This window comes from Misgurnus anguillicaudatus, chromosome 17, assembly GCF_027580225.2.
Source record: "Misgurnus anguillicaudatus chromosome 17, ASM2758022v2, whole genome shotgun sequence".
Lineage (NCBI taxonomy): Eukaryota > Metazoa > Chordata > Actinopteri > Cypriniformes > Cobitidae > Misgurnus > Misgurnus anguillicaudatus.
In genome coordinates, this window is record NC_073353.2 from 34,394,292 (window position 1) to 34,415,590 (window position 21,299).

General features: G+C 36.8%; 1 protein-coding gene across 1 annotated transcript in view; it reads right to left on the reverse strand.

Moving 5' to 3' along the window:
* ttn.2 (titin, tandem duplicate 2) overlaps positions 1 to 21,299 on the reverse strand; it is a 172,590-nt gene that overhangs the window by 72,554 nt on the left and 78,737 nt on the right. Inside the window, 33 exon segments of the mRNA XM_073854795.1 lie at positions 376 to 660; positions 742 to 856; positions 1,831 to 2,018; positions 2,104 to 2,406; positions 2,497 to 2,796; positions 2,880 to 3,149; positions 3,243 to 3,509; positions 3,649 to 3,773; positions 3,858 to 4,266; positions 5,947 to 6,225; positions 6,460 to 6,726; positions 6,821 to 7,087; positions 7,173 to 7,341; positions 8,124 to 8,221; positions 8,302 to 8,568; positions 10,893 to 11,016; positions 12,172 to 12,314; positions 13,126 to 13,252; positions 13,416 to 13,555; positions 14,444 to 14,710; positions 16,908 to 17,174; positions 17,254 to 17,520; positions 17,605 to 17,731; positions 17,817 to 17,956; positions 18,032 to 18,295; positions 18,457 to 18,723; positions 18,835 to 19,101; positions 19,197 to 19,323; positions 19,413 to 19,552; positions 19,648 to 19,923; positions 20,001 to 20,270; positions 20,413 to 20,811; positions 20,960 to 21,004. Of these exon segments, the coding sequence (XP_073710896.1) occupies positions 376 to 660; positions 742 to 856; positions 1,831 to 2,018; positions 2,104 to 2,406; positions 2,497 to 2,796; positions 2,880 to 3,149; positions 3,243 to 3,509; positions 3,649 to 3,773; positions 3,858 to 4,266; positions 5,947 to 6,225; positions 6,460 to 6,726; positions 6,821 to 7,087; positions 7,173 to 7,341; positions 8,124 to 8,221; positions 8,302 to 8,568; positions 10,893 to 11,016; positions 12,172 to 12,314; positions 13,126 to 13,252; positions 13,416 to 13,555; positions 14,444 to 14,710; positions 16,908 to 17,174; positions 17,254 to 17,520; positions 17,605 to 17,731; positions 17,817 to 17,956; positions 18,032 to 18,295; positions 18,457 to 18,723; positions 18,835 to 19,101; positions 19,197 to 19,323; positions 19,413 to 19,552; positions 19,648 to 19,923; positions 20,001 to 20,270; positions 20,413 to 20,811; positions 20,960 to 21,004 (7,266 nt within the window).

Genomic DNA, 21,299 nt, shown 5'->3' on the forward strand with positions numbered 1-21,299 from the left:
AAATATTTAAAATGCTGAAACATGCATTTTAAATATGAAACATGCATTTTAGTATGGGACTAGATGTAAGCCCTGTCGGAGAAACCTGTGGCCGGTTGCATAAACATAGCCGTGACTTTAAGACTGCGTCTTAAGTATGATTCTGACTAACTAGCAATTAGTTAGGGCTAATCAGTCTTATTATTTGGATTTAAATTAGACCAATCTACAGTTCTATGTGACATACTTAAAACAGTTATGATCAGCCTTGAAGAAAAAAATTCATGACTAACTTTTAAAGCTAGTCTTAAAGTTTTATGCAACCGGCCACAGCCCTATACGTTTTATATATATAAGTATTATATGTTTATAATAAATAGACATAATTGTACATACCAATGACATTGACATCAATCTCTCCTGACACACTGCCCATATCATTTTCCAGCGTCAAAGAGTATCTGCCTTTGTCTGGACGCACACTTGGCGTGATAACAAGCTCTGTGAAGTTAGGTTTTGTAACCATGGACACACGATCACCAGCCGCAAGTTCATTTTCACCAAAAGTCCATTTTGCTGTGGGTACTGGGTAGCCAGTGATGGGTACTCGGATTGCAAGAGGATGGGGGACAATAACCTCGAGACCATCCTTAAATGCACTAAGATCCATAGTAGGTCCAACTGTGGTAAAAGATGTAGATTACACGATAAGAAACTGAACTGAAAAAAACTGAAAAGATGTAAGGTGTGGACGTCACTTACAGTGTGGGTCATCTGCCAACACAGGTCCAACAATGTTGGAGGGGTCAGACTGACCGGCCGCATTCTCAGCAATTGCTCTATAGTTATATTTTGTTCCAAACTTCAGGCCAGAAATCTGTGGAAAATGTTATGCATAATTAAGCTCTGGATTTTGATTGACCGAGGTGTGTTTAAATCTGATTAGACCATTAGCATTGCGCTAAAATTAACCAAAGAGTTTCATTGTGTACTAAGACCGACAGAAAATTAAAAGTTGTGATTTTCTAGGCAGATATGGCTAGGAACTATACTCTCATTCTGGCGTAATAATCAAGGACTTTGCCGCTGTAACATGGCTGCAGCAGGCACAATTATATTAAAGTACGCAGCACCTGAAAATAGTCCCCTGATATTGAAAGTAACCAAGGGGGACGATTTTCGGGCAGTGCGTAATATCATTGCGGCACCTGCAGCCATGTTACAGCAGCAAAGTCCTTGATTATTACGCCAGAATGAGAGTATAGTACCTAGCCATATCTGCCTTAAAAAATCGCAACTTTTAATTTTCCGTTGGTCTTCCCTACTGAAAAATCCAGCTAAGACCAGCATAAGCTGGTGAGCTGGTTTTAGCTGGTCTCCAGCTTGGTTTTAGCTGGTTTTGCTGGTGTAGCAAGCTGGTCTAGCTGTGTTTTGGTCACTTTTTAAGCTGGTCTAGTTGGACCAGCTGGCCCACCAGCATGACCAGCTTTGTCAGGCTGGGAGGACCAGCGTAAACCAGCTAAAACCAGCTACCAGCTTATGCGATTAGTACACGATGTAACTACAGAAGAGTCAAGTTTTAAATAGGAAAAATTTCAAAACTCTTTGGTTATTTTTTTAGCGCGATGCTAATGGTCTAATCAGATTCAATTGATTATGCTAAGCTATGCTAAACCGCCAGATCAAACAGTAAAAGTCAAATGTTTAACTCTAAAAAAAAAATTGGAGTGTCCCTTTAAGATATGACATTGCAAGATGTTTTAATTAAGGCAGCTCAAACATGCATTTTAGTCTGAGATTAGGATAAACCCTCTCTGGAAAACTACCCACATAAGTTGCTTGCACACTTACCCTATACTGCAGGTCTGGGCAAAGCCTGGCATTGCATCTCAACCACTTGTCTGTTCCTTCTTCACTTCTCTCAATGATGTATCCTGTGATCGGTGTGCCTCCATTTTTCAAAGGAGTCTCCCATGTCAATAGGCAGGAGTCCTTTGTCTGCTCAGAGTGTGTCAGATTCAGTGGAGGACTTGGCCTCTCTGAAAAGCAAAACATACTTAGTTGTGGATTTGGCCATGTGTGTTAAAACTACAGAACGTTTGAGTTAAATGTAACGATACTTACCAATGGGGTCCATAATCTTCACTGGGTTAGAAGCAGCACTTGGCTTGCCAATTCCAGCTCTGTTTTCAGCTTTGATGCGGAATATATATTCTTTATTTTCAATGACATCGTTAACGATAGCTGTGAGTTCGTGTGGTTTGGTCACCATGACGGGAGCCCAACTCACAGACGTTCTGTCGCGGAGCTCAATAATGTACGATGTGATCTCAGATCCGCCATCGTACAGAGGGGGTTCCCAGGACACGGTGGCACCAAACTTGTTGACGTTTCCAACGAGAACGTTTTGTGGTGGGCCAGGAACATCTGTAGTGTTGATTATCAAAAATTACAATTAAAATCGCTGGCTAAAATACACAGAACAGATGGTGAGAAAGTCAGATATTCTTGACTTACCAAATTTGTTCTTAGCCTGAACAGGTTCATCAGTCTCAACAGTGGGGCCACTGCCAACTCTGTTGCGTGCACAGACACGGAAGAGGTACATGGATTCTTTCTGCAGTCCAGTCACACAATACTCTGTGCTGTCTGCACTATCAGTGGCCATTGTCCAAGTCTTGCGTTTGACATCCCGTCTCTCAACCACGTAAGCCAAGATCTTGCTGCCGCCATCATCTTCCGGCTCTTCCCAGGCAATGCTGACCTCACCATCAGCGGTGTCGACAACCTGCAGGTTCTTTACGGGCCCAGGAACATCTGCGAAAGAAGAAAAATGCTTTAGTCAAATACAGTTCTGTTCAATTTAATCTAAAATTATTCACTTTTTCAATATAACTCACCAACAACTTTAAGGTTAATGAAAGCCTCTCCTTTTCCATGTTTATTCTTGATGATGATTTTATAACGGCCTTCTTCTGACTTCTTAGGGTCCTTGAGCCTATACTCTGTCGTGTCGGTCAAAGTGTGAATATTTTCTTTGGGCAAACTGATACCGTCAAAGAACCATTCAGCCTCAGCATGTGGGTATGCGTTGTAGGGAACAGTCATAACAAATGGCTTTCCAGCATCTGTCACCAAGTCTTGATCCAAGGTTTTAATTGTTGGTACAGCTGTGGAAAAACACAAAGGCATCATAAACATCCCAATAGCGAATCTACTCGTGCTTTGTTTGTATATGCATTTACTTTTTTAATTCGTCTTACCAGCGAGCTCAAGCCTGGCTTTGGCATCTTTGTCTCTGGCAATGACTCTGTACTCTCCTTGATCGCGTGGCCTAATTTCGCAGACCTGAAGTCTGTGAATTTTACCCTCGCTCATCATCTGATACTTATCACCTTGAACAATGGTCATGTTGTTCCTCAGCCATCTGACCTCAACTCTGTCTTTGTTAAGCTCAACTTCATACACAACATCTGAGCCTGGGGGCTCAAACACATCTGTGGGCGGTCTGATAATCTCCACTGGGGTCTCTGGAAAGAGGTAGAAAACGTAAAAAGGTCATTGCATGTTGTATGAAAGACTTAAATACGTATTAACATGTTATTACTACCTCAATCATGTAATTTGAAATCATCAGTCAACAATCCGAATAAATACACAAAAGCTTACCCTCAACAAAGAGACGGGCTCTGGATTTTTTGTCATCCACTCCACAGGCATATTCACACTCATCATCGGGTCTGCACTCCTTGATGCGCAGTCTGCAGGTCTTTCCTTCTCTCTCAAATTGATATCTTAAAAATATAAAAAATGCATATTATACATCCACAACAACAAAAAACCTCTGAAAAAAATCTAAACAACAGAAAGCATCATACTTGGGTCCTTCTCTAATCTCCCTGCCATCTCTGTACCATTTGATTTCAGCCTTCTCTTTGGTAAGTTCACATGTGAACTCTGCATCTTCAAACTCGGGAATGGTTTGGTCTCTGAGGTGAGAGGTGAAGTCGGTGGGTGCCTCGCTGATGATAAGTTCTGCTGTGGCCTTATCAGCTCCAGCAACTACGGTGTAGTCACCCTCATCTGCGAGGCTGCAGTCTTTAATGGTCAGAGTGTGTTTTTCTTTGTCCACGCGATACACAATTCTCTTGCTAAGAACAATTTCTTGGCCTGCCTTCATCCACTGCACCGTCGCGTTTAGTTTGTTCACCTTGCATGAGAAGCTGATCGTCCGTTTCTCCTGTGTATCAACATCCTCGGGAGGAACAACAATCCTGAGATCTACCTCTGCAGGGCGTAGGATATAAATTATTATCAAAACTAGTTTAGAGCATAAATGAAGCACATTTGTACGTCTATAAAATATCTGTATGCTTAAAGATCTCTATGCTAAAAAGAGCATATCTTTAGAAAAGCATTGCATATGAATTATTGTATACATTATGAAAATGCATATAGGGACTAAAGTATAAAGTAGGTTCCTCTGCTGCCACACTAAGCTTTTAAAAAAAGAGAAAATCTGTTTATGTTCCCATATGATGGAAAAACTTCAACAATCAACAAGCAATTTCAACACTGCAAAAAACAACTTTCTTACTTAGTGTTTTTGGCTTGTTTTCAGTAAAAATATCTAGAAATTCTTAAATTAAGTTGCATTTTCTTGATAAACAGAATGACATAGGAAAATAAGTCTAGGTTTTAGACAAAAAATATATATAATCTTAGCAAATTTGTGCAAACAAGCAAAACATTTGCCAATGGAATGAGAAAAATTTTCTTGAATTAAGTGTTTATGAAAAAAGTAAAATTATTTCAAGAAAATGTTTCTTATTTCATTGGCAGATTATTATTTATTTATTTTTGCTTGTTTTAAGCAATAATTTACTTATTAAGTTTATGTTTTTTTGTCTAAAAACGAAAAAATGACGAGGTCATTTTGCTCATCAAGAAAATACATCTTAATTTAAGAAATTTGTATATATTTTTACTAAAAACAAGACAAAAACACTAAGTAAGAAAGTCATTTTGCAGTAAAATTGTGCCTGAACAACACTGCAAAAAATTACTTTCTTACTTTTTTATTTTTGTCTTGTTTTCAGTACAAATATACAAAAATTCTTAAATCAAGATTTTCTTGATGAGGAAAATTACTGAAGAAAATAAGTCTAGTTTTTAAACCAAAAATATCAAATTTAAGTAAATTTGTGGTTAAAACAACCAAAAAAATCTGCCAATGAGGTAAGAAAATTTTTCTTGAATTTAGTGTTTAAGAAAAGAGTAAACTTATTTCAAGATTATTTTTGTTATCCCATTAGCAGATTTGTTTGCTTGTTTTAAGCACAAATTCACTTAAATTTTATATTTTTGTCTAAAAACTAGACTTTTTTTCTTAGGTAATTTTGCTCATCAAGACAATCCATCTTGATTTAAGAATGTTTAGATATTTGTACTTAAAACAAGACAAAACTACTAAGTAATTTTTTGCAGTGAATTTTTGAATTTTTATAGTGACAAATATTTTATGGTATCACTTTACAATAAGGCTTTATTTGTTAACATAATTAAAGCATTAACTAACATGATGTAACAATGACCAGTAAAGTTTTTCAGCATTTATTAATCTTTGATAATGCTCTGGTGATTATTTTAGGTTATACCCATGGCTGTTAAATGCTTTATATTGATTGGTTGAGAAATGTTCCACAGGTATGCATTTTTTGTCTATAAAGGCACACATAACCTATAAAATGTCTTAAAATAACCACCAGGGCAATGTCTGTGGTAACCTTGGTATAAGCTGAATAATTGATTCTTGTCCTTTGAATTACTCCTTGGATGTGCATTATATTTGAATAATAACTAATGTTAACAAATACACTTTATTGTAAAGTATAGAAATATACCCAAAATATAGAAAAGCCCACATCTAATTGATGTCTGGCAATGCATGTTTTCAGGGTGCCATACCTTGCACACTAATGGTGCCGGAGCTCTTTACATGTTCACCGCGCTGGTTGCTCAGCATAATGGTGTAGTTGGCCTCATCTGTTTTTTGGGTGTCTTTGATCCTCAGAGAAAATACATTGTCTTTCTGGACCATAATAAACTTGCTACTTTCAAATAATGTCTCTTCATTCTTCAGCCACTTGGCTTTGGCCCCCTCCGTGTTAACTTCACAATTGAGGACAGTCTCCTGTCCTTCACTTGCCTTTAAGTCCTTGAGTGGGGTAATAATCCTAAGCTTTTCTGTAAAGACACAGGAAACAAAACAAAATGAGATTTATAATTTTCAAGAAAGCATAAGAAAGACTGTGCACGCTTGAACGCACAGCCTTGCAAAGCATAGTTTATTTGACTTGTAGAGTTCCAAAAAAACAAAAAAACAATGACGCAATCACTATGAAAATTGCACACACGCGTAGAACTCTAATCATATTTTGACCATATTAAAAGGGATACAATAAGTGTGTATTAACTCACCGAGTACAGTCAAGTCGGCCGAGGCTCTTGTAGTTCCGATGGCAGCTATGAAGCCTCCCTCATCCTTGAGATCACAGTTCTTGACGACAAGAACCCGCTTCTTGCCATCGGAAATAATGTTATATTTGTCATCTGCCTGAAGCTCCTTGTCACCCTTGAGCCATTTCACTTCATAAGTGTCCTTGGAGACCGAGCACACAAATTCTGCTTTTTCACCTTCAACCACCTCTTGGCTTTGAGGCCTTGTGATGAACTCAGCTGCAAGTTCTGAAGGAACAAAGTTAGCGTATGAGGTAAGTTGCATTGTTTAAAAAAAAAGCCAGGCCATTGATTTATTTACAGAGGCAGAACCAAATCTGACCATTAATCTTTAGGTTTCCTGTGGTTTGTGAGGTGGGCAGTTTGCAGTGGTATTCTCCTGCGTCTTCCATGCGGAGGCCCTTAATGATGAGAATCCTCTTTTTGCCATCAGCAATATGTTCATATCTACCAACCTCAGGCAACTCTTTGTCACCCTTGTACCATGTGACTTCTGCATCTGGCTTGGAGACCTCACAAACCAGTTTGACACTGTCGGTTTCGGTGCCCTCAACATTAGCCAGGTTCTTTGTGAATCTAGCCTCCTCCTCTGTAACAAGAGAATGAATTGATTAAATCAATTGGCTCTTGACTACCAAAACAAGCAATCGATTAAAGTTTTAAGCAACGCCTACCAATGACAGTCAGCATGCCAGAAGTTTTGGAGGTCCTGGCATCGCATTCATATTCTGCCTCGTCATCAAACACGGACTTGCTTATGATGAGAATACGTTTCACTCCGTCCGAAATGATCTCATATTTCTTGCCTTTTCTGATTTCATTGCCATCTTTGAACCACCGAACCTATTCAAAGAAAATGAAGGAATAAACAAAGAAATGAGTGTTCAGTATTAAAAAAGTGTTCAATATTCAATAATTGTTTATTTGGACAATTAAATGATACAATCTTACAAGTTATACTTTTAGGGGAACCACACAGTTGAAGGAACCCACTAACTTCCATAGTAGGAAAAACAAATACTACGGAAGTCAATGGGTACTGTCAATTGTGTGCTTACTGTAATTGATCAAAATATCTTATTTTTAGTCCTGGGCAAAGATTAATCACATACAAAATAAAAAATAAATAATAAAAACAATTATTATAAAAAAAATTAAATAAAAATTATTAAAAAATATATTTTTTGCATAATATATGTGTGTGTGCTGTGTGTAATTATTACGTATATATAAATACACACACATTCATGTAAATATATTAATTTATATTTTTATATATTCTATATGATATATAAATTAATGAATTAAATATTTTTGAAATTAATATATGTTTGTGTGTGTGGTTAAATATATGAAATAAATGCACTTTTATTTTGTATGTGATTAATCTTTGCCCAGCACTACTTATTTTGTGTTCAACATAAGAAAGAAACTTATAAAGGTTTAAACCAATATGAGGGTGAGTAAATGACAGAATTTAAATTTTGTGGATACTGTGACGATTCATTATTAATTAAAACCAAAGGCTAAGTTGTGTTTGCAATACAAAATTATTCTAAAATATATAATCTACAGTCTATCAACAGCTGAATTTATAGGCAGGGTAATAACAAAGACACACAAACCTTTGCACTTTCACGAGACACTTCGCATTCAAATCTTGCCGTTTCCTTCTCTTTGACCTCAACATCATGAAGTGGTTTTGTGAACTCGACATGTGGAGCTAAAAATTCAAAAGTAATAATTTAGTTTGTCAATTATTTAGTCGATTAGCAAGATTTTGCTTTTTACCGACTGACTTACGTTCGACATTAAGGAAGGCTGAAGTCTTGAACTGCAGAGCATCGCAGGTATACGTCTTTGAGTCATCAAGTGTGCAGTTGTGGATAATAAGTTTTCTTTTGCGGCCGTCTGCGACCATGTCATACTTTTTAGTTTTGCGTATTTCTTGTCCATCTCTAAACCACCTGACCTCTGCGTTTTCTCTGGAGACTTCACACTCTAGCTCAGCAGTGGCTTCTTCTTCTACGGTCTGGTCTTCAAGAGGTTTGGTGAATTCAACTGGAGGCTCTGTGTAGCAAATTAATTGGTTTATTTAATTTTATGTTTCAACATTACTGAAGATCTCCTACTTCATTATGCATCTTAATTTAAAACAGTAAAAGACTGAGCAGACACTCTTTTTAGCATTGACTGGCAAATTACATGTACCTTCACACTCTATTGTGTAGGTGACAACCACGTGAGCAGAAGCAAGTACTAAAACCAACACCTTAAACTCCACTTAAAGCATTTACATTACAAGTACAGTGCCAGTGCTAGAAATGCGTTTTATTTTCACACACCTGTTTGTTATAAATATGCCGAAAGCCGAAAAAGATTTCTAGTGCTGGGCAAAGATTAATTGCGATTAATCGCATACAAAATAAATGTGATTTTTGGCATAATATATGAGTGTGTGCTGTCTATAATTATTATGTATATATAAATACACACACATTTATGTATGTATTTAAGAAAAAAAAATCTGAACTGAATATATTTATGTGTGTGGTTAAATATACATAATAATTACACACAGTACAGACACATATATTATGCAAAAAAAAATCACTTTTATTTTGTATGCGATTAATCGCGATTAATCTTTCCCCAACACAATGCTTAATTCACACATATTACACAAAATGTAATATAAATATGTCTTTTAATAATACATATGACATTATATTTACAAATGATTAAACCAAATAGTGTGTTTGTGACATTTGAACATCTTATCTTAAAACCAAAAATAAACTGGTCTGTATTCGTAAAAAAATTGCTTATAAAATATTTCAAATCAATATTTAATGTTCCTTACTTTACTTATGAGGTAAATAGCCATGTAATAAACATGATAATGTACAGGCAGACGGTTGTTATCATGAAATAAGCCCCTTCAGTGTAATACAAGACCCTTCGCTTACGTCGGGTCCTGATCACACTGTCAGGGCTTATTTCTGCAATAACAACCAGCTGCCTGTACATTATCCCTTACATTAAAGAGGGTGCGAATGAGCCTTTGTAATAAAAGTCAGCTTAGACCAGCATGACTTAGTTACGGCTTGTGTGTTAAAGAACTAGTACGACAAACAAGCAAGGACTAATCTGTCTTTCTTTTCAGAGACCAATTTAGCTTTTAATGTAGCAGACCTAAAGAAAAAATTTGATGAATTTTAATACTAGTCTAGGTAGTTTATGCAGCTGGTCCCTGGTTTATGCTTTTTAAAGTAGGTGCTGGGACTCGCATAGCCATGTTTTTCATGTGCAAAAACTGCTGTTATGAAGCCTGGTAGGGATACCAGCATTCTATTTTGGGGGCCAGCATCCAAATATGTGACCGTGGACCACAAAACCAGTCATAAATCACATGGGTATATTTGTAGCAATAGCCAACAATACATTGTATGGGTCAAAATTGTGTGCCAAAATCATTAGGATATTTAGTAAAGATCATGTTCCATGAAGATATTTTATAAATTTCATATCATAAATATAAAAAATATTTATCATTACCAGTGTTGGGGGTATACAAGTAACTTGCATTACGTAATAAGATTACTTTTCTAAAGCAACGAGTAAAGCAAAGCATTACTTTATAAATGTACACATTAATATTTGAGTTACTTTTTTAAAAAAGTAATGCGAGTTACTTTTCAGTTTAATTAATTTGATTAAAAAATAATGTACTGAATTAAACTGAACTTATACCAGGGGCCTGTTGACTGCTTTATTCTGATTGGCTTAGAAATGTTCCAGGGGTGAATGTCTTAAAAATAGGCACCAGAGCGATGTTTGTGGTAACTGTGGTATAAGAGGAATAATTGACTCTGGTCCTTTGAATTATAAGAAAATAATGCACACCCACGGTGTTGGGTGTGCATTATTTTATTAACAATTCAACGGCCCATGGTTAATTATTCATTACATATTATATGAACACTATATGAACAGTTTAAGTCAGAAACAGAGATGGCAGGGCAGAGCTTGACATTTTTGAGACGGAAATATGCAATTTCTGAATGCAGAACTTCTCTGTCATAAAAATACCTGCAAAGCCTGAAAGAGATCAAGCCTCAGCCAAGTAAGAAAAAAGAAGGCAAAAGTAACATAAGCATTACTTTCCATGAGAAGTAACTTAACTTCCCCAACACTGATCATTACTAATATGTGTTGGTAAGGACTTCATCTGGACAACTTTAAAGGCGATTTTCTCAATATTTAGATTTTCTAATAGTTGTCTCTGCAACCTTTTGTCTTATCCTAACAAACAAGACTGGTTTTCTGGTCCAGGGTCACATATACTGTACAGGTCACCTGCAATGCAGGTCGTTTCAACAAATGGCACCTACCGTTAACATTGAGCTGTGCCTGTGTGTGAAAGTCTTTTGCAGTAAGCTTTACTTCTCCGGCCTCCTCCAGCTTCACATCTCTGAGGGTCAGCGTGTGAGTTTTGCCTTCTGCTCGGGTCACCACCTGTGCAAATCAAACCAATTGATAATTCAAGCACCCTTCCCTGTCAACTGTCCGGGGGAGGCTATTTACAAACTCCATTGCAACAGACATCAGCAGCTGAGGAACAGGAACTGTTCTCAGTTTCACACCTCTGTTTTCCTACTGCCCCAACTATGTCCCCCGAGAGCCAATTTAGGCACTCTTACATATGGCTTGTAAATAGGAATGCTGTTTATGATTATAAAAAATTTTTAGAGATTAAAAATAAAACTAAAAATACTCGGAAACTATTTACTTCAAAAACATTGAACGCTCCTACTGTACGTCATTGAAGTTTAAGGGTTTTAATTTAAACCATTAATTACTATACAGATGGTATAGTCATGGTAAATAATATAAAACTGCTACACAAAATCTGTGCATATATTTAATCAGCTGCCTTTTGCTTATACTATGCATATATTCTGCCCTTTAATGCATATACAAACTACTAAATGTGTATATTTAGTTGTATACTACTAAATCATTAAGTTAAATCAAAATTCTAAACTTATCAGGAATGCAAACAGATCCCAGATCAAGGTTATTTTCATAGCGTGCACAACCAAAACCATTAGGATAAAAGTAAAATAAATAATAACATTATGCACATTGCAAACACTATGATAAACACATTATGATGTGTAACACAAATGCATGCAGTAAAATACATACATACACACGCATGTATATACAGTATATAAAATATGTTTGCAAAAAGGCCTCTCGCCACCTGCTATTGGACATACACTTCTGAAGCAGTTAAAAATAACCAAAGGAACGCTTGCAGGGCAGAATAGCCCTGTGTGTTCTCTCAAAACCCAGATCAAATGCACAGCTTGTATCCTGATACCCCAGGCCCTTATATGAAGAAAGAATTTAACATATATGTGTTTGCAATATGTATAACATAATAATAATAATAAATTTGCTTTAAATTAAAATTGAAATGCTGTTTACAAACCACAATTTATCTATCTATACTAGTACCGCATTAGCAATATACCATGTCTTGAAATGCGTAGGCGACCATCTTGAATTGTTTAATTCATCAATGAGTCCATTATTGATTACAAAATCAAGTAAAAACAACACAAATGGCACATTAAGATTCACAAAAAAAACATTCACACTTACTCTGTCGCTTGGTTCCAGCTTTGTACCCCCTAAGAACCATTCCACAGGTATGCCCTCATAGGACAGATCGCAGTCAAAGGTTGCAGTCTCTCCCGCTGTGACGGTTACATCCCTGAGAGGCCTGAGGAGGCCTATCACTCGTGCTTTGGATTTAGGAGAAGACATCGTTAGTCACCTCCGAAGTTCCAGGAGACACTGTTAATCCTTTTAACCAAAAATCCACATTGCGCTTTCCCACAGACAACAGGCTGCTGCTCTGGAGCCTGAAGCCTCCAGGACAAGTGGGATTCAACAAGAGAAGGACCTGAATTGGGGGGCCTAGTTCATTTGCATATTGAGTTTCTTTAAGATGTATATGGTAGGAAAAAAACTTGGAGGGGAGGGCCTGGTAAACCTCTGCCAATCACTGACAGAGCTTCTCTAGATATGGCATGCAGCTTCTAAAATAACCGCAACACCTGATTGGCCGCCAGCCCACCCCTGTAAAGACATTAGGCTTGGCAACCTGCTTCTGTCAATCAACATGGTGGAATTTTCCAGGAAAAGGAGAATGCTGGGGTATAGGTTACTTAATTTATTAAAATGCTCATATCATTGCTGAGTATTGCATGTCATAACAGTGGCGTTCGTGTTTCTAATGCAGGAATGTTAAAAAAATTCTGATCAATTGCCAAACTGTAACATTAATCTCTGACGTAGCAGTTCTAACACCTACTTACCGTGACACAATATCTGTCAGAAACATTTACGACCTTATAGACCACAGTGTTGACTGATTATTTTAACTGGATTTGATTTACAAATTCAACAGCTGCATGTAATGTCCTTGTGTAACTCGACACTAATTGTTTCTTGTCTATTTGCAAAAATACACCATCCCACCCAAACTGTAGCATATCTATGGCTTATCTAAAGTATGGCTTGTGTAAGCAAAGTGTTTCATATCACACCTACCTTTAACTCTAAGCTGAGCCCTAGATTTAGCGTTAGCAGCGCTGAAGTCCACAGTACCAGCCATGTCCATGCGCACATTGTAAAGTATAAGCATGTGCTTGGTGCCTTCCTCCTTAATTTCGCAGTCCTGATGAGTGCAAAAACATGGAAACTCATTTCGAGCAGACATAAAATTGCTAATTTTTATACAATCATTGCAATAAAATTATTCAAAATATCTCAAGCATCACATTAACACTAAAACAGAAAATCCACTCTTGAATGTTTTAGATTAGAGTAACAGAATTTACCGGTGACTGGTGCAGAGCTTCTCCTTTGAGTTTCCAGTTTCCATGGACGTCCTCCTCAGAAATTTCTGTCTCAAAGCGAGCGGTTTCGGTCTCTGTGACCTCAACGCTGTACAGCGGACGGACAATCTTGATGTCACGTTCTGCAGAGGACAGAGGAAGAGAAGTTGAAGAGTCTTGAATTGAACTTTATAGCCATTTCATATATTGTACACATCACAGAAACAATCAGTATTTTAGTCTTCTATAATTAAATTTATAATTTTGATAAATTTTATAATTTTAGAAATAATTTTTTCAATTATATCTTGAAAAGCAAAATGCTACAAGCAATATCTTTCCTCCATATATATATACTAAGACTGTACAGTACTGTACTGTATATACTGTATATATATATATATACTGTATATATATATATATATATATATATATACATATATATATATATACAGTACAGTACTGTGCTAAAGTCTTAGTCCACCATGCCACAATTAGATTTGTTGTTTTTGTAATGTTATAGTGATCATATATAATTGTTTCTTCAACTCTTTAATAGAATACATCCAGAAAATACAGGAAATGTGTACATAGTATTAAAAACTTAATGTAAATGGATGTTCAAAGTTTTTAGGGTAAACTCCTCTTCCACTTGAGCAATAGCAGGAAACTTCAGGATCTCTTAAACCAAAATAAAATCAAATCCTAATTTCTATCTTTAAAGAAATTTGTTTTTTTTACTTCATTCTGCTCAAACACGCTCAAGATGTGTTTAGTGCCAAGAGAGGTCACACTAAACACAGACGATTCCTAAAGAAAACATTTAGTCCTGAAATTTTTTTTTTTGTACATTTCCTGTATGTTCTGTGTGTATCTTAATAAAATAGATTGAAAAATAAATATGGATGGACATTTAAACTTCTAAAACAACAAGTCTGGTGGTGGTGACCTAAGACTTTTGCAAAGTACTGTATATAGACAAAATAATTGATTAAAAGGCATTCTCACCTCAAAGAAGAGGAGATACATACCTTCGATATTAAGCTTGGCTGCTGTTTTGTCTGAGCCACAGTCACACACATATTCCCCAATATTGCCCTTTTCGGCCCTCCTGACAGTCAGGATGCGTTTCTTTCCATCAGCTTTGATAAGGATGTTCTTAGAGGGAGTGATCTCCTTGCCGTCTTTGAACCATTTCACCTCAGCAGCAGATTTGCTCAATTCACATGTCAGGACCACCTCATCCCTCTCAACGGCAGTGTAGTCCTGCAACTTTTTGGTGAAGTAAGGCTCTCCCTCTGTTGGTTAAAATATGAAAGAAAAATATGTTTAGGCTATGATCTGCATTTAATACAAGCCCTGTGCTGCTTCAAACTTAGTGCAGTTTTATCCCAGTCATTTTTTTATTAAATCAAAATTATTTCCTTTTAATTGTTTAATGCTGTATTTATCCTTATTTTTTTAAATTATTTTTACTGTTTATTATCTATATTTTTTTCTTTTTTAAATGATTTATTTCTTTTAGGGCTGTCATTCGCGATTAATCGCATGCAAAATAAATGTTTGTGTTCGCATAATATATGCATTATTATGTTTATATAAATGCACACATACATGTATACATTTTTGAAAAAAAATGATTTATGTATATATTTTTTAATTTAAATTTAATATAAAATCTTTAAAAATACATACATAAAAAATACATACATGTTAATGTTTCTTAAATACATGCATGCATGTGTGAGTATTTATATATACAAAATAATTACACACAGTTCAAACACATATATTATGCAAAAAAAAACTTTTATTTTGTATGCGATTAATCGCGATTAATCTTTTGACAGCCCTAATTTCTTTGTAAAGCACTTTGAACTTTGAAGTATGCTATATAGATAAACTTGCCTTGCCTATGATTTATCATTGTTGTATATAGAGCTGTCATGCCCATGCAACCTCCAAATCAAAGAAGCATCTATTAATCTGTTACTTGTCTTTTAATCTGTTTAATAGGCAAAATATTATCGATTCTGTTCTGCATAATTATCCCTTTTCAGAGATTTTCGCCACTTTTATAGGGTCTTGATCATTCAGGCTGCAGACGCTGCAGATGCAACAGCGATTCAAAGTTCATCACAACATGTAGCCCGTCATGTTTGTGGTTTGTAATTTCAAAATATGTGTTCTGCGCGTCGAGAGATCCTATGTGCATCACGTGTCTTGTCAAAATAAGTGCCTGCTGCAGAAGCGTCTAAAGGGTTTATGATAAAAGAGACCCTCGCATTTGCCAGATACTCGCATAATCTCATGTGTAATCAGAGTTTACTGTTAAGGGAGTGTCTTTGCGTGTATTTTGTGAACATGAGCGTCTTTTTATCATAAACGGTTTTGTTGCATGTGCAGCAGGCACTTATTTTGACAAAACACATGACACACATGCTTCACATGATGCAACAAACACATATTTTGAAAACATAAGCAACACACATGACACTCCGAACACATATTTTGAATTTGTGCCCCTCGAATGAGCAGTTACGAGCCGCCACTGGTTTACAGCCACAAATGCTCACATATGAGGTCAAATTTAGTGCGTAAATGCAGTCCTCTAATAATTTTATAGAAACATATTTTTAAAGATGTTTAAATTTGAAATTAAAATTAAATTTGAAAATAAACGAAAAGTGTACACATGAGATTACAACATTATTGTTTTTGCAGTGGTCAACATAAAATCAATCAATCATGTAACAGTTGTTTTCTGTAATTTTGTTATTGTTTAATATAGCCTACTTTATGTATATAAAATTACACAATTGTAGTGCAAATGCATTAAATGGCACAGTTGAGCAGCATTAAACAGAACAGTAAATAAACATAAATGCCATTTCAGATGTAACTTCTGCCAATATTCTTCTGATTGGTTGAATTCATTGATATAAGGTATTTGACATAAAAGTTTGTCAACACATTTATTAGGTAGTGCGGTTCACATTTCGCGTCAGAGAACCGATTGGCAAAACGCAATCGTCGCTTGGTTCTATCACATATTTAGCTTTAATGTCTGAAATGTTTGTGCACACATGTTTTTAACTAGATGCAATGTGCCCGCCTGGAAAAAAACTAGTGCGTCGGACCACGTGCGCGTCACGACCGTGGTTGGACGCTTCCATTACTCGCGCGTTAAAGCTGCGCCTACATTCTAGTCATTCGAGACATGCACGCGTGACATGTGAATTCACCATTCTGCGACTCCGCTCGCTTCCCGTAATCACTAAAAAGCAAGGAGGCTCAGATTATTAGAAATATAACGCGTCGGGAGTGTCACCAAAGATCAGACTGTGAATACTCTATAATATTTCTTTTAATGTCTGTTTCCCGTGACAACGCTCACATTTCTGTGAGCTGTGCCCCTGTGCCCGCGACATTAGAAAACTGGCACATGACGCCCCAGTTGTATATGCAGTGTCTGTGAAAACTCTGAAAACTTACCAAGAACAGTAAGCATTGCCTCACAGGTCTTCCCAATAGCCTCAGCTTTAATAAGAGAAGTGTCATCGATGTAGACCTCTTTGAAGGACAGTGTATGGATCTTGCCATCTTCGGACAAGTGCACCACTTTGCTTGGATGCAGACGCACATCGTTCTTGTACCAGGTGACCTGAACCTTCTCATGGGAGAGTTCAATTCTAAACTCAGCTGTCTCGCGTTCTTTTACGGTGACATCTTTGATAGGTCTGATAAACTCAAGGCGGATGCCTGAGGGAACCAATAAACGCAAATCAGAAAAAGTACAATAGAAAAGAATCCATAATTTTATCAAGAATTTTTATGTTACCTTGGATAACAAGTTTGGCAGATGTCCTCTTGTCTTCAGCTTCAAACATGTACTTAGCCTCATCTTCATAAGCTGCAGACTTAATCAACAAGGTATATCTTTTTCCCTCTTGAAGTATCTCAAATTTATCATCACTTGTAAGCTCCTGAGATCCTTTCAACCAACGGAAAGTCTTTGGCTGTCTTGAGACCTCACACTCGAACTTTGCCTCATCCTTCTCATATACATGCACATCAGTCAGAGGTGTTATGAAGGTGATTGGAAGCTCTGTGAAATAAAAATGACATTAAAAACTACTTATGAAATGTTCAGTAGTTTAGATTTAAACACTAGTAAGATGCCAGAAAGTACCTTTCACTTTTAGATTGGCAGCACATTTTGCATTAGCACCCTGGAATGTAACCTCTCCAGTTTGAGGTATTTTGCAATTGTACAAAATTAAGGTGTGCTTAGCACCGTCCTCAATAATTTCAACATCCTGTGTTGCAATAAAGACAAAAACGGAGAATGTAATCATGTAGTTAACACAGTAAATGAGTTTCTAAAATTTTCAGTAGCCTTACAGGTGATGGGAAAAGGACTTCTCCCTTCAGCTTCCACTGGCCATGGACATCATCCTCTGACAGTTCCACCTCAAAACGAGCAGTCTCACCATCAAAGAGCTCAACGCCATACATAGGTCGCACAACTTTGATGTCACGAGCTGCAAGAAAGCATCGTTGATGAACACACAATGTGTTGTAATGCATAAATCATTACTTTTTGATCATATGCATACCTTCAATGGCAATGGTGGCCGCCGTTTTATCTGTCCCACAGTCACAAGCATACTGGCCTTTGTCTTTGTCGTCAACTTTCTTAATGTTATGGATTCTTCGCTTGCCATCAACTTTCATGGTAACCTTTTTGGAGGCTTTAATTTCGGTTTCATTGTAAAACCACTTTACGGGAACGTCTTTGCTCAGCTCGCAGTCAAGCGTGATGTCATCTTTCTCCACTGCGGTGTAATCTTGCAGTTTAACTGTGAAGTATGCGTCTCCCTCTGTATTAACATAAATTGGTTATTAAAAACAGTTCAAGAACTAGAAAACCTGCCTTTTAATTTGTGGAATTAAACGCCCATTTACCAACCAGGTAAATTAGACTAAATGTAAAGTAAACTTTTGTCCACCCCATAAGACAAAAAGAAAGCTATAAAGTTACCTAGCACCGTTAGGTTTGCTGTTGTTGGTATTCCTTTAGCCTCTGCTTTTATTAGGCAAGTGTCATCTAGAGTGACATCCTTGATTTCTAAAATATGTTTCTTTCCATCCACATGAGCAAGTATAGTTCTGCTCGGATGCAGTTTCGTTTCATTTTTGTACCACGTCACTGGTATGTTTTCATGAGAGAGCTCAAGCTCAAACCGAGCCGTTGTACCTTCTTTAACCGTTTGATCCGATATTGGCGAGATGATCTTCAGCCGAATACCTATATTGTGTTAGTCCATTGCAAAACCAATTTATCTTAGTAACATAGTGGACAACATGAATATGTAAGTTGACACATACATGTATGTGACTGAGAAATTGCTTGACTTACCCTCAACTGTTAGTTTGGCTGTTGATTTTTTACACAACACCTCAATAGTGTAATCTCCCTCATCATCAAATTCACAGTGGTTTATGACCAACATATGTTTCTTTCCATCATCTATGATATCATATTTTTGGTCGGGTGTTATAATATGAGATCCTCTCGACCACATCACTTTGGGCACATCTTTTGTGATAGTGCACTCAAATTTCGCCTGTTTCTTTTCAGGCACAGTAACATCCCTCAATGGGACTGTGAAGTCCATTTCAATTTCTAAGAGTTTGAATAAAATTTATCATAAAAAAGTTATTTTCACCTTCCTTAGCATATTTGTTTCGACATATAGCTAATGCTCATTATGGACATACCTTTGACTGTCAGCATTACAGTTGTGATGGCGTTCAAAGCTTGGTAAGAGACTTCACCGGCTTGGTCAAGTTGAACATTTTTCAATGTAAGGAATCTTTTATTTCCCTCTGCTCTGATATCGCATGTCTGCAGAAGAAAAATATATACAATAATAAGTTTATCTATAGGAAAAACTATGTGAAAAATTCACATTTTGCTGCTACGTATGATCTTACCGGTGATCTTGTCAGAACCTGTCCTCTAAGTTTCCATTCTCCAACCACGTCATCTTCAGAAATTTCCGTGTCAAAATTGGCCACCTCTTTCTCAACCACCTCAATACTAACAAGTGGCTTCAAGATTTCTGCTTCACGCTCTATATTATTGACAGAAAATGAGTGTTTAATGGAATAAAAAGCAGCCTTGTACATTAAAGAACCAAAGGTACCTGTATAAGACTGCCTAACATACCTCCAAGAGTGAGTTTTGCTGCATATCTGCGACCTTCAACTTCTATGGCGTACTCTCCGATATCATCGGGTTGAGCATTCTTGATTGTAAGAGTGACCTCTTTTCCATCCTTCTTGACCTCAAACTTATCTGTAGGTGCCATTGGGATTTCTTCATCACCCTTATACCACTTCCAGTTGGGAGTGTCCTTGAACAGTTCTCCCTTGAATGTAGCTGTGGCCTTCGGCTTCACATGCTGATCCCTCAAAGGTCTCGTCAACCAATCTCTGATCACTTCTGCAAATGAAGAATGTTAAGTTTTAGTTTAGTTGTTTGATACATAATTATTAGAAATTGTAAACCCATTTGCATACCGATGATCTTGACAGTGACTTGTGTCCTAATGTTCTCGCACTCGCAAACGTAAACACCAGCATCGTCATCATTTGAATTCTGGACTGTAACGGCACGCGTCAGCCCGATAACATTTATTGCAACCTTGCCATCGACCTCCTTGAGCTCATTTCCATCCTTCTTCCAGACAACATCCCTGTCCTTGCTTAACTCACAGGTCAGATACATTGGCTGCCCCTTAATCACAGTTATTTCCTCCTCCAGATTCTTTGTGAATCTCACAGGTAACTCTATTAAATACAAAAACAAGGTAACATTATTTGAAAACATTCTTATACATTTATTGCTAGGTTCAGATATTTTTTTCTTGTAGACCAGTAGTCTCTTTTACTTTTTACGGCAGTGAATTGTCATCTATATTTAGTACATTACCTTTAACAATAAGTTTAGCAGTAGAGGTCTTCTCTTTGTTGCCAAGCTTTGCAACACATGTGTACTCTCCAGTATCAGACAGCTGTACATCAATGATTTGGAGTTTGCGGTCTTTCCCATCAGAGGTAAATTTGTGTTTTGGACTCTCCCTTAGATTGCTTCCATCTTTCATCCAAGTGGTGATAGCCGTAGATGGAGAGACTTGACATTCAAATACAGCTGAGGATCCGATTGACTCGGCCTCCTCCACCACAATATCTTTTACTTCCTTCACAAATTTTAAGGGGACTGGTTTGAGCTGGAATCCCACTGGTGCTTCTGCTGGAGGTTTTTCACCTCCTTTTCCAATTTTCAGTCCTCTACCCCTTCCAGCTTCACCGGGAGAAGGAGTCTTTTTTGCTGTTATCCAAGAAAAAGTTTCGAGGAAAAATTAAATAAGTACAGGTACACATTGTACGGACAAAGCTATTTACAAAAAAACATTCAGAACAGCCAAGATTTTATATAAATTGTAATTATACTTTTAGTAGTGAAAACCAAAACATACGTTTCAAGCCTCTGCCTTTCCCAACTTCCTCCGTAGGTTTTTCATCTAAACAAACCAAATCAATTATTTCCAATTCATGGCCATGAAAAGTGCAATTTTAAGTTTATTAACAGTGTGCAATAATGAAAAACACTTAGACACAAAGAAAAATATTATCAAAGGGAATGGTTCATGAAGTTTATAAAATCATGCTTCCTATTAATGGGAAGTTAGATGGCAAATTATGATCCCAATGCAATGACTACCCTCTCTTTCCCACAAATGGTTATATTCCGATGTTCAATGAAGACACACATAAACTACAAACAAGATGAAAAGACATGAATATACAACACACATG